This window comes from Protobothrops mucrosquamatus, unplaced genomic scaffold (assembly GCF_001527695.2).
Source record: "Protobothrops mucrosquamatus isolate PMUCROS unplaced genomic scaffold, P.Mucros_1.0 scaffold3815, whole genome shotgun sequence".
Lineage (NCBI taxonomy): Eukaryota > Metazoa > Chordata > Lepidosauria > Squamata > Viperidae > Protobothrops > Protobothrops mucrosquamatus.
In genome coordinates this window covers 62,684-75,976 of record NW_015389767.1, presented here as the reverse complement: position 1 = coordinate 75,976, position 13,293 = coordinate 62,684, and the positions used below count along the sequence as shown (strand labels likewise).

The following is a 13,293-nucleotide window of genomic DNA, read 5'->3' as shown; positions in this document are numbered from 1 at the left end:
AGATTGAGACAGAGGGCGAGAGGGAGAGGAAGAGAAGGAGAGAGAGGTTGAGAGAAAGTTAGAGAGGGAGAGATTGAGAGAGAGATTGAGAAAGAGGGAGAGAGAGTGAAAGAGAGTGAGAGTGAGAGGGACAGAGAGAAAGGGGGGGAGAGAGAGAGAGACAGAGGGAGAGGAGTGGGCAGGGGCAATTGTGGGATGCTTTGCCCGCAGCCCAAGACCTCCACCCTTCCTTAGGGTGGTGGGTCTCGAAAACCTTCTGGCCAGATCCACAGAAGGCGAGCGAGACAGTCCCTGACCGAGGAGTCCTCTTTAGGAGGGTCAGTCCCCCCCTCCCCACGGATAGGCACGATGCCCCTCTGGTGATGACGGAGGTCTCCTGCTGTCCTCACCACTCCGCCCTCGCGCTCCCTCCTTGCTCTCCCCTGCCAGGTGGACGCTGCATCGATCCGTCGGAATGCCCTTGCTTCTGGGAGGGTGCCTTGTTCCCGCTGGGGGCGCTGGTGACGCAGGAGTGCCGGAACTGGTAAGGCGGTAGGGTTGTTGGAGGAGGGCCCCTCAACACAGGGGAGGGGGCAGCCCCGTTTGCGTTCCATCCAGATTTCGGCCCTCCTTCCTTCCCTCCTTTTCTCCCTATCTCCTTCTTTTATTTCTTCTTCCCCATCTCCTTCCTCCTTTTTCTTCCTTCCTTCCTTCCTTCTTTCCTCCCTCCCACCTTTCCTTCCTATCTCCTTCTTTTGTTTCTTCCTCCCCATCTTCTTCCTTCCCTTTCCTTTTCCTTCCTTCCTTCCTTCCTCCTTCCTTTCCTTCCTCTCTCCTTCATTTCTTCCTCCCCATCTCCTTCCTTTTCTTTCTTTCCTTCCTTCCTTCCTTCCTTCTTCCCTCCTTTCCTTCCTATCTCCTTCTTTCATTTCTTCCTCCCCATCTCCTTCCTCCTTTTCTTTCTTTCCTTTCTTTCTTCCTTCCTTCCTTCTTTCTTTCTTCTCTCCCTCCCTCCCTCCCTCCCTCCTTTCCTTCCTATCTCCTTCTTTCGTTTCTTCCTCCTCGTTTCCTTCTTTCCTCCTTTCCTTTTCTTTCCTTTTTCCTTCCTTCCTTCCTTCCTTCCTTCCTTCCTTCCTCTCTCCTTCATTTCTTCCTCCCCATTCTTCCTTTTCTTTCCTTCCTTCCCTCCTTTTCTCCCTATCTCCTTTTATTTCTTCCTCCCCATCTCCTTCCTCCTTTTTCTTCCTTCCTTCTTTCTTTCTTTCTTCCCTCCCTCCCTCCTTTCCTTCTATCTCCTTCTTTCGTTTCTTCCTCCTCATTTCCTTCTTTCCTCCTTTCCTTTTCTTTCCTTTTTCCTTCCTTCCTTCCTTCCTCCCTCCTTTCCTTCCTCTCTCCTTCATTTCTCCCTCCCCATCTCCTTCTTCCTTTTCTTTCCTTCCTTCCTTCTTCCCTCCTTTCCTTCCTATCTCCTTCTTTCATTTCTTCCTCCCCATCTCCTTCCTCCTTTTCTTTCTTTCCTTCCTTCCTTCCTTCCTTCCTTCCTTCCTTCCTTCCTTCTTTCTTTCTTTCTTTCTTTCTTTCTTCCCTCCCTCCCTCCTTTCCTTCCTATCTCCTTCTTTCGTTTCTTCCTCCCCATCTCCTTCCTTCCTTCCATTCCTTTTCTTCCTTCCTTCTTCCGTTCACCCATCCTGGAAAGTGAAATGAGGACCCAGATGGTTGGGGGCAAGAGGCTGACTCTGTAAATCGCTCAGAGAGGGCGGTAAAAGCACTCGGAAGCAGTATATGTCTAAGTGCTGCTGCTAGTGCTATTATGGAGGATTTGATAGTCCCAGCTCGGGCTATTTGTGCCTCCCCCTTGATGCAACGATGCTCTGTCCCCTCCCTCCAGCTCATGTGAGGCAGGCCTGTGGCAGTGCACCGCCCCTCTGGAGACTTGCGGTGCCCCCTCCCACTGCGCCGAGACGGAGTTTGCTTGCCACGCCGGCGGGCGCTGCGTCCCGAAGGCCTGGGTTTGTGACAACGAAGACGATTGTCGGGACGGTTCGGATGAGCTCTGCCCCTCGAGCTGCGGGCCGGACCAGTACCGGTGTGCCAGCGGGCAGTGCATCCCCTGGGGTTACCGCTGTGATGGCACCACAGACTGCGCTGACCGCTCAGACGAAAAGGACTGCCCCTCGCCCGGCTGCTCGCCGCAGGAGTTCCGGTGCGGCAACGGCCGCTGCATCCCACGCCGGGACCGCTGTGACGGGGAGCTGGATTGTGGCTTTGCTGACCCCTCGGACGAGGCAGGTGAGGTTACGCTGGGAGTCCGAAGGGGCGGCCAGGAGGAAGAGGGCCGAAGCAGGTAGGGAAAGAGGGTGTCGGTTGGTGTCTCCTGTCTACACAAAATATCCCGAGGCCCTTGAGGAAAGGCTCCAGAGCGTCCGTGCCCGTATTGTTGGTGTTCCTGGATTCTGAGGTAATACAGGTCATCCTCGACTTACAACAGTTTGGTTGAGTGACCGTTCAGAGGTACAACGGCATCGACAAAAGTGACTTAGGTCCGTTTTTCACACTTACAACCTTTGCGGCATCACCGTCATCACGAGATCAAAATTTGGATGCTCGGCCACTGACTCGTATTTGTGACAGTTCAAGGGTCATAGGTGACTTTCTGACAAGCAAAGTCAATGGAGAAGCCAGATTCGTTTAGCGACGGTGCAACTCTCCCAAAGATGCTTTTTTTTCACGAGGCAACTCGACTTCCTTGTTTTTCCTTTGAAGCCTGTTTCGCTTCTCATCCCAGAAGCTTCTTCAGCTCTGACTGGATGGTGGGGAATGGAAGGATTTATACTCCTTGCAGACAGCCAGTCATTTGCCTTCTTTTAGAGGGTCGTTGAGCCCACTTGGAGGTTTATCTGTGTCCTCAGGGTCACCTGAGGGGTGCAAATGGGTGTGGAGCTTCACCTCAGTGGTAAAAATGGGTGTGGAGTGCAGCCCATTTGCACCACTCAGGTGACCCAGAGGACACAGATAAACCTCCAAGTGGCCTCAGCGGCGCTCTAAAAGAAGGCAAATGACCAGCCGTCTGCAAGGAGTATAAATCCTTCCATTCCCCCACCATCCAGTCAGAGTTTGGTTTTTGCTCTTGAAGAAGTTTCCCTTCTCATCCAAGAAGCTTCTTCAGCTCTGACTGGATGGTGGGGGAATGGAAGGATTTATGCGCCTTGCAGACCGCTGGTCATTTGCATCCTTTTAGAGAGTCGTTGAGGCCACTTGGCAGTTTACCTGTGTCCTTAAGGTCACCTGAGTGGTGCAAATGGGTGGTCTGTCTGTCTCCAGTCTACAACACTGTCCTTTCAGCGTTTCCAAGAAGGCTCCACACCCATTTGCACCGCTCAGGTGATCCGGAGGACACAGATAAACTTCCAAGTGGCCTCAACGACTCTCTAAAAGCATGCAAATGACCAACTGTCAGCAAGCAGTATAGATCCTCCCATTCCTCACCATCCAGTCAGAGCTGAAGAAGCTTCTGGGATGAGAAGCGAAATATCTTCAAAGAATAATAAGAAAGTCCCACCAAGACACAGATAAGCATACAAGTGGCTTCAACGCCTCTCGAAAAGGATGCAAATGACCAGCTGTTGGCAAGGAGTTTAGATCCTTCCATCCTTCACCATCCAGTCAGAGCTGAAGAAGCTTCTGGGATGAGAAGCGAAACATCTTCAAAGAACAATAAGAAAGTCCCACCAGGACACAGATAAGCCTCCAAGTGGCCTCAACGCCCCTCTAAAAGAAGACAAATGACCAGCAGTCTGCAAAGAGTATAAATCCTTCCATTCCCCACCATCCAGTCAGAGCTGAAGAAGCTTCTTGGATGGGAAGGGAAACGTCTTCAAAGGAAAAACAAAAAAGTCCAACGGCTTCTTGAAAAGGTACCTTGGGAGAACCATGACCCGGATGACAGAGAACTTCTGTGGACAGCTGTGTGACTAATTTAACGGATGCAGTGGTTGGCTGAACAGCCGTGGCAAGAAAGATCACGGAATGGGGTAAAACTCCTTGAACCGCTGTCTCACTTAGCAACGGAAGTGGGCTCAATAGCGGTCGTAAGTCGAGGACTCCCGGTATCTCCTTGTATCTCTGGATCGAACTGGAGACGACGGAGACACGGCAACTAACAGGGCAGATGCAGTCCTGAGGGGAGACCCCGGCTGGCCCTTGTGGAAAAAGGGGGAGGATGGAGGAGAGACTACCCTTCCCGCAGAAAACTAACATGACTGTCAGGCGTTCATTGATTCTTTGCAGCTTGGTGGCCCGGCTGGAGGCAGGAAAAGGGGAACTGGGCTAGACGAGCGGCAGGCTGCCGTGCACGCGAGTCAAGCTTGTGCAGCCCCATTGGGGACCCCTGTTCTATGTAATCCGAATGAATTAAAAAAAATGTGGGGAGCCGGCTCTGTTTTGCTACCCTCCCCTCTTCAAAAAACCCAGCTCCTCTCCCTTGCCCCTGTTACAGATTGTGGACCAGCCTGCGGGTTGAACGAGTTCCGTTGTGCGGCTGGGCACTGCTTGTCGTACCTACACCGCTGTGACGGGCACGACGACTGTGGCGATTTTAGTGATGAACGGGGCTGCGTCTGCCATCCTGGGGAGTTGCAGTGCCCGAGTGGTCGGTGCCTTCCCAAAGCTCTGATTTGCGACGGCCGGCAGGACTGTCCCTCGGGCCTGGACGAGGCTTTCTGCCCAGGTGGGTAAATGCTTGCGTTTAATATGTGTGTGATGAATTTATTCATTAAGGAGCCAGCTTGGTGTCGTGGTTAAGGTTACTGCTTAGAAACTAGAAGGCTGCGAGTTCTAGTCCTGCCTTAAGCACGAAAACTGGTTAGGTGACTTTGAGCCAATCCTAGGAGACGGTGAATTGTACTCCCACCTTAGGCGTGAAAGCTAGGTGGGCGACTTTGGGCCAATCATCAGAAGACTGCGAGTTCTAGTCCCGCCTTAGCATGAAAGCCCACTAGGTGCCTTTGTGGCAATCACCAGGAGACGGCGAGTTCTAGTCCCTCTTTAGGCATGAAAACCAGCTGAGTGCCTTTGGGCCAATCACCAGGAGGCGGTGATTGGCCCAACCACGACATTGATCTGAGAGAGATCCAGGATCCACCAGGTCAACCAGACCAGATGAAGAACCACGACAGATCTAGTTTGATTTTTTTGTCCATCAGTAAGTCATGTCAAGTGTTGGATAAGTCTAGATAAGTCATCCCGAAATGTCTAGAGCCTTTGTTCTACCATCTTACTAAAGGTGAGTGTTGGGGTTCTCTTCTCTTACTCAAGTATTTTTAGAATAGAATAGAGTAGAGCTGGAAGGGACTTTGGAGGTCTTCTAGTCCAGCCCCCTGCTCAAGCAGGAGAACTATACCATCTCAGACAAGTAACTGTCACTAATAGTCTCTTCTTTAAAATCTCCAGTGATGGAACGCCCACGATTTCTGGTGGCAAGCTGTTCCACTGGTTGATTGTCCTCCCTGTCAGGAAGTTTCTCCTTAATTCCAGGTTGCTTCTCTCTTTGGTCAGTTTCCAACCATTGTTTCTCGTCGTGCCCTCTGGTGCTTTGGTGAATAATGTGACCCCCTCTTCTTTGGGGCAGCCCCCCAGATACTGGAACACTTTAATTTCAGCAAGTATCTAGAGCAGGGAGATGTTCTCCTAAATGATAGTCTAGTTTTTAGCTCTCTCGCCCTGGTTGTGTTTCCCATCTCGATACAGGTCCAGTGATGTGCGCTCCGGGCCAGCTGCCTTGTCCAAACGCCACTTGTGTGAGCCGTACGCAGGTGTGTGATGGTGTGCACGACTGTGAAGATGGCGCCGATGAGGACCCTGCTCGGTGTCCGGGGATACAGACCACACCTCTTGTGCCCACCGCTACACCAGCTTTCTCTGGAACCCATCATCCTGTCATCAACAGAACTCTGGGTAAGCAGCCTCAAGAGATCTGTAGATCCTCCGTCTGGACTTCGGAACGAGGAGCTGTCAGCCTTTAAGCCGTCAATCAACTTACCCGATACAGGTAGTCCTAATCGTACGACCACAGTTGAGCCGAAAAACGTCCGTCACTAAGACGGAGAATTGTTAAGTGACTTTTGCCCCATTTTATGACCTTTCTTGCCCCCGTGGTTAAGAGAATCACTGCACGTCACAAGTCCCGACTGGTGAACCCAACAAAAGGATTCCTCGACTGCGGTTGTTAAGTCAGTTACACGGCTGTCAAGTGAATCTGGGATTCTGCTCTTCCCTTCTCCGCAGGACCACCCTGCGGGCGATACGAATTCCACTGCCACAGCGGAGAGTGCCAGCCGCGGGGCTGGGTGTGCGACAACGAAGCTGATTGCCTGGACGGCAGCGACGAGTTACACTGCAACCGCACGTGCGAACTGGACCATTTCCCCTGTGCCCGCGGGGCCGAGTGCATCCACTACCAGCAGCTCTGTGACGGCATCCCGCACTGCCAGGACCAGTCCGACGAGAGCATTGACACCTGTGGTGAGTGGGTGCTACTCCTGGTTGCACCCAGGATCGGCGTTTCTCCATTTCTCTAGAGCAGGGGTGTCAAATGCTGGCCCACGGGCCGAACGCACCACCAGGAATCCGTGCCCACCCCATTGCTGGCAATGGGGAAAAAGCTTCGATACGTTGCGCGACGTCACGCGACGTCATGAGTTTGACATGTCTGCTCTAGAGTCATTTTCTCAGTCTCGTGCCCAAGCAAAAATGTCAAGACACAATAAATGTGGACGTGACAAATGCCCAGTTATACTCAGATGCTGCATTTGCAGAATGGGACAACTCGTCTCCTCAGCCGACTTGCCCCGGCCGATTGTCCGCAGACAATTCGCCGTGGGATAATTCAATGCGGCATAACTCAAAAGAGGGACAAGTGAATTTGCAGCTCACCCCGGTCTTGAGGACAGCTTACCTGAGAAGGTTCAAGCCTAAAGCAAGACAATGCCCGCTGCAATTCGCTCATCCCTCTCTTGAGTGATCCGCCGCTGAATTGTCCCACAGCGAGTTGTCCCCGTGGCAAGTTGACTGCGGCGAGTTATCCTGTGGTGAATTGGCTGGGACGACTCGTCCGGGGTGAGTCGTTCTAGATTCGCTGCGTTTGATTGTGCAAGATGGCATTTGTCGAGCCGAAAAGCGAACCCTGCACCTGTGGGAAAAACACTACGATAATGTTGATGATGATGATGGTGGTGGTGGTGGCGACGGTGACGACTCTTCTTTCTCTCGGAGGCAGGCTCCACGCAGATCCCCCCTTGCCCCGGGTTCTTCATCTGCAATGACCGGATGTGCATCAACGTATCCCGTGTTTGCGACGGCTCGCCCGACTGCTCCCAGGGAGAAGACGAGCTCGCCTGCGGTAAGGAAGGGAGCGATGTGCAGCAGAAGTCGATTTTTGGAAAAGGGTGCAAAAGCAGCAAGGGAAACCAGGAAGGAATCGATACCTGGGTGGGGGCACTTTAAATTTCCAATCATTCCCCCCCCCTCCCATTTGCCCTTTCTACAGATTTAACTCAATTTGAATAATCAAAATAGGTTCCACCTGTCCTCAATGTATGGCTGGTTGCTACCTGGGGGCGGTACTTACAACCTGGATTTGACGTTTTGACAGTCGGGACACACACACACACACACACACACACTGTGGTCACATGATTGCAGGCCAAGCATTGGCAACTGGTCTGCATTTGTGCCCGTTTGCAGCATCCCGCAATCGCCCGATATTGCGTGCAATCGTAGAGTACCTTTACATGACCGTACGCCATCGCACCACACGAAAACACATCAAAAATACCTGAGGCGTTCTCCTCTCCTCGCGCAACATGTCTATAAGCAATTATAAGCTTTCCCGTCGACATGCGATAAAAATGCGGTGTTACATAAAAAAATGCTCCCGATGTGGAAATGTATTTATCTGTCAATCCAATCGACGCGGCATCGGTTCGCTGTATTAAAAAAAAAAGCAGTCAACAGGTAAGCCCAAAGATATAATAATCTTGCAAGCCCTCTGTTAAATGTCTTTTATTGCATTTAACATGCAAGCAAATGGATGCCTTTTGTGCTGGCTCACTCACTCACTCACACACACACATAACTGTGGTTTAGTGAGTGTTTAATATTCCCCAGCAATTTCCTTCACCAAAAATTCAGAACTGTCCCAATTAAGTCCAGCCACGAGTAGGCCAAGGTTAGTCCACAGAGCAATGGACTTCTGGTCCAGAGGTCCCCAACCTGTGGGCCACAGCCCACTACCAGGCCGCAGTCTATTGGCCACTGGGCCACGTGACTGGATGGCTGGTTCGCAAGGCCCGGTGCGCACGAGCGCTCGCAGCCCCACTAGCGTGAGGGCTTGAGGTCCCACTTCTGCAAGCAATGGGTGTGTCATGGTTCCGACAGATGAAACTCTTCAAAAGAACTTCGAGGCATTGTTTAACCTTGAAGAATCTTTATTTTGAGTAGCATAATATCGGCACGGCATAATCGAAACCAAAAGATGAATTCTCCTCCCCTGGGAACAAAGTATCAAACCACAATTCCCTCCTCCAATTAACAGTCATAAATCACATTCCCCAATTAGCTCGAAGCGTGGGCTTCCTCTCCAGTTCTCCAGCCCGCCAAGTCTTTATCAGCTCTGGTTACAATAACCTTGATTCTCACGCTAGGTTTTGTGTTGTTATGTCTAGCTGGACTCTCGTTCACATCCCCCCCTCCCAGCATCATCTAACTCTAAAAGCAACGGGTAAAAGATGGCTACATTTCCCTCTGTTGTCAATGCAAAAACATCCGATGTTAGCAGCGTTGACAGGGTATTTGTGCGTGTGCACGCACATCCATTTACCCCTCTCACAAAACCATCCCTTCTTTCCCCCCTCCCCTTGCTCTGGGCTGCCAATCCTGAAAGGTCGAGGCAATTCTGTACTAGTCCACAAAGCGCCTGACGTTTGCTCGAACCAAATAACTCCGCCAGGCAAAACTTAAATCCGCACGCAAGAAAAGTTCAGAGCTTTCGACGCGTAGTTCCAAACACGGCGTCAGTCCAGAGTGAAGCAGGAATCACAATGATCAAACACACAGCTGGAAAACCAATACGTTGTTCCCAGCGATTCCCGCGGCTGGGATAAATAGCTAGCTTTCCCGTGCAGCCCATCAGTAAAGGCGAAGCTTTCTCCTCTTGAGTAGTCTGGCTGACCTCCGCTGCTCCTGCCCTTTCTCTGCCCGGCGCGTTCTCAGATCAGGTGCAGAAGGCAGTTCCTCCTCCTCCTGCTCCTCTTCGCTGGTTGTCTGTTCCTGAAAGCTTTCCCCTGCTGAAGCCGCTTCCGAATCTGTTTCGGACAGCCGTTCAGAGCTGTCGATCAACCCGGTTCCCGACGTGCCGGGAATGGGAGGAATCTGGGGAGTCCCCCAAGGGAGACATCACACCTCTTGAGTGATGGGTGGGGAGTGGATGATGGGTGGGGCGGTACAGCTGGTTCTGACGGCTGCTGATTCTCACCCCCACAGAAATCCCGGCGGCTCCACCAGGCGGAAGGAATCAGACGGTCGGACCGTGTCCGGAATATTCCTGCGGCGACGGCACGTGTATCGCCTTTAAACAGGTGCAATGAGGAATCGGGTCCTCGTTCCTTCTCGTCTTCCTTGTCGCCATCCTTATCCTATCATTGCTCTTTCATTCCTTTATTTCACTGATTCTGACTACGTAGCCCTGGAGGGATTAGAGGAATCTATAATAATAATAACACAACGATGATAACACGGGTAGTCCTCCATTTACAATCCTTCGTTTAGCGACTGTTTGAAGCTACAACGGCACAGAAAAAGGTTACTTAGGACCATTTTCCACACTTGCACCATCCCTGTGGTAACACGGTCAAAATTCAGACTGCTTGGTGACTGACTCACATTTATGACGGTCGCAGTGTGACGTGATCCTCTTTTTGCGACCTTTTAACAAGCACCAGGCGAGCGCGTGAATGTAGCTCCACTTGTGCATGCGACAGGTGGGTGAGTGCGTGCATGCAGCTCCATTTGTATCAGCGGTGGACGTGCTTGCACAAATGAAGCTGTGCATGTGCGCTTGCCCGCCTGCTGTGTGTGCAAGCGGAGCTGCACATGCACCTCTCACCCGCTGCTCGGGCAGAACCATCCTCTCTCCCACCCCGCCGATCCGGAAAGCTGGAAAGGTTGGAGACTGCTGGACTAGATGACCTCCGGGGTTCCTTTCAACTCTGTGATTCTGTTATTCCTAACCGATTTGAGGTTGTCCTTGGGGGCAGAAAGGGGATCATAATCTACTCCAGTGGGACACCCGTTCTTCCTATTTTCGGAGACCTCTCATGCCATGTCTGGTTGCGCGTCCTTGCAGGTGTGCAACGGTCTGGCCAATTGTGCGGATGGCACGGAGGTTTCTGGTTGGCTGCCCTCTGATGAGCGGGATTGTGGCCTCTGGACCCCGTGGGCACCTTGGAGCATCTGTAGCCGCTCGTGTGGGACGGGTCTCCAGATCCGCCGGAGGAGCTGCACGCGGCGAGCGGACGACGTTCTCCGTCACTGCCTCGGAGAGGAAACCCAGGCCCAGCAGTGCTTCCTAGTGGCTTGTCCCGGTAAGAGGGGGGGGCTTTGGGATCCTTGCCTCCTTTTAGCATCTTGGACTCCATTCATCCGTTCAACCTCATTTGGTCCTGACCTAGCTTTGTTCGCAGCCGTGCCGTTTCCTCCGTAGCTCCTGACATGTTGGACCGAGGAGACGCTACATTTTCAGGAACCCTTCCTCCTAGGCAGCCCCTAATTTTTCTATCTTACCCCAAACAGTTGATGGCCAGTGGCGTGAATGGGCCACGTGGTCCAACTGCACCGAGGATTGCCGTGGAGTGGTGGTGCGTCACCGGGAATGCCTCCCCTCTCAGAACGGAGGCCGTCATTGTACCGAAGGGCTGGACGGATCGGCTGCTTCGATAGAGATCCGTAAGTCAGCTGGGGATGATGGGTGAAAGGAAGATCTGGCCAGTCCCCACGGAACAAGCAACGGATGGCCAGACGGGATAATCACTACACGTAGTCCTCCCCTTACAATCATTCATTTAGTGACCGTTCGAAGTTACAACGGCACTGAAAAAAGTGACTTAGGACCGTTTTTCGCACACAGCCTCCCTGTGGTCACATGATCAAAATTTGGACGCTTGAAAACTGACTCGTATTTATGACAGTCGCAGTGTCCTTTGGTCACGTGATCCTCTTTTGCGACCTTCTGACAAGCAACGTCAGTGGGGAAGCCCGATTTACTTCACAATGGTGCAACTAACCCAGGGGTGTCAAACTCAATTTCATTGAGGGACACATTAGCATTATAGTTGCCCTCAAGTACCCAGCCCAGACCTTAAGCTTCCAGAGGCCCGGAACCCCGCAGCCCAGCTCAGCACAGCTCCGCTTCCCTGAGCAGTGCCCGGCCGTGCTTACCTCCTCCTCGTGGCGGCTGCTGCTATGCTCACTCTTGTTGGCCAGATTGCTCATGGTGGGTGCAGGAGAGCAGCGGGTGTGTGGGTGTGAGGCTCATGGGTGCTTTTCTGAGGTGGCTGCCCAGCTCAGCACAGCTCCGCTTCCCTGAGCAGTGCCCGGCCGTGCTTACCTCCTCCTCGTGGCGGCTGCTGCTATGCTCACTCTTGTTGGCCAGATTGCTCATGGTGGGTGCAGGAGAGCAGCGGGTGTGTGGGTGTGAGGCTCATGGGTGCTTTTCTGAGGTGGCTGCTCCACCTGCCGGGCTGCGCTTTGGGCTTGCGGACTTCCTGGGCTGGAGGAGAGTGGTGAGGCGGTGGGGCTACTGCTGGACAGGGCTGCTGCTGCTGCTGATGGTACCGCCACCGTGGGGTGAGGCAAGGCGAGGCAGGTGGTGGGGCAGGGGTGGCCTGGCTACAGGGCGCCGAGATGCGCAAGTGCGGTGCAGGTGGGGTGGGGTGGGGCCGACCGCTGTTTAGGCTCACATCCAGTTGGCCGTCACTGCCGGACAATGTGCGGCCAAGTCACCAACCAGCTGCAGCTGCTCCCAGGCACTGCCAGCCCCCGCGTGCTCACCAGCTCCTGTGCATGTGCCCAGGGGGAGCACCCGGTCAGGCTGGGGCAGGCCAGAGCCAAGGTGGTGGGGCCCGGCCCCTCACCATCTCCAGGGTGGCCCCGCGGGCCAGATCTAAACACATCACGGGCCAGATCTGGCCCATGGGCCTTGAGTTTGACATGTCTGGACTAACCTAAGAAGGCAGCAATTCCTTAACAACTGCGGCGAGTTGTCGTCCAACGGGGCAAAACGCACTTAACAAACGTCTCACTTAGTGACAGAAATTTGGGTCTCAGTTGTAGTCGTAAGTCGAGGACTACCGGTACTGGGCATTCATTTTTGCCCTGCAGAACGACAGGACGATCCTCCACGGTGAGGCCGAGCTCTTCCTGGCGCAGATATCGGTCGGAAAGTAGATAGAGCGTTCAGCTTCTTCTCTCCGCAGAGTTGTGTCAACGTGAGGACTGTCTCAATGCATCCACTTGCCCGGGGGAGCTGGTGAGCCAGAAGTGCGCCCCCTGTCCCACCTCCTGCACCGAGCTCTCCAGCCGTACAAGATGCCGGAAGGACAGGCCCTGCCGGCCAGGTAGGGGCGGCTGAATCTCTGTGGGGTTGCTCAATATGAGCTTCGGTGTCCATCCGCTGGACTCAGGCGTCCAGAGAATCGGTCTGGGTAGATCCTCTGCCCATTTGTCCTGCTGGAGGAAGGGAGTTGGACAAGAAGACCTCAGAGGTCCCTCCCAACTGTGTTATTTTGTTATTCTGCTGTTCTGTTGTTCTGCTATTCTGTAGTTACTCTGCTATCCTGTTATTCTGTTATTCTACCATTCTGTTATTCTGCTCTCCTGTTAATCTGCTATTCTCTAATTGTGCTATTTTGTTATTGTGCTATTCTGTTATTCTATCATACTGCTATTCTGTCATTCTGTCATTCTGCTATTCTGTGATTCTGTTATTTTATTCTGTTATTCTGTTCTATTTTGTTATTCTGCTATTCTGTTATTCTGTTATTCTAGTATTCCGTTATTCTATCTTTCTGCTATTCTGTCATTCTGCTCTTCTGTTATTCTGCTATTCTGCCATTGTACTATTTTGTTATTCTGCTATTCTGTTATTTTATTATTCTGGTATTTTGATATTCCGTTATTCTGATAATCTGCTATTCTGTTATTCTGCTATTCTGTTATTCTGCTATTCTGTTATTCTACTATTCTGTTATTCTATCATTCTGC

At 52.4% G+C, this 13,293-nt stretch overlaps 1 protein-coding gene across 1 annotated transcript in view; it reads left to right on the top strand.

Annotated features, from left to right (window-relative positions):
• The window catches only part of SSPO (SCO-spondin), a gene marked incomplete at both ends in the record, with an annotated part of 95,588 nt that overhangs the window by 20,508 nt on the left and 61,787 nt on the right, over nt 1–13,293 (top strand). Inside the window, 10 exons of the mRNA XM_015827615.1 lie at nt 430–523; nt 1,868–2,268; nt 4,475–4,705; nt 5,725–5,931; nt 6,262–6,498; nt 7,253–7,375; nt 9,517–9,611; nt 10,379–10,616; nt 10,825–10,977; nt 12,507–12,647. Of these exons, the coding sequence (XP_015683101.1) occupies nt 430–523; nt 1,868–2,268; nt 4,475–4,705; nt 5,725–5,931; nt 6,262–6,498; nt 7,253–7,375; nt 9,517–9,611; nt 10,379–10,616; nt 10,825–10,977; nt 12,507–12,647 (1,920 nt within the window). The remainder of the gene's footprint in view (nt 1–429; nt 524–1,867; nt 2,269–4,474; nt 4,706–5,724; nt 5,932–6,261; nt 6,499–7,252; nt 7,376–9,516; nt 9,612–10,378; nt 10,617–10,824; nt 10,978–12,506; nt 12,648–13,293) is intronic.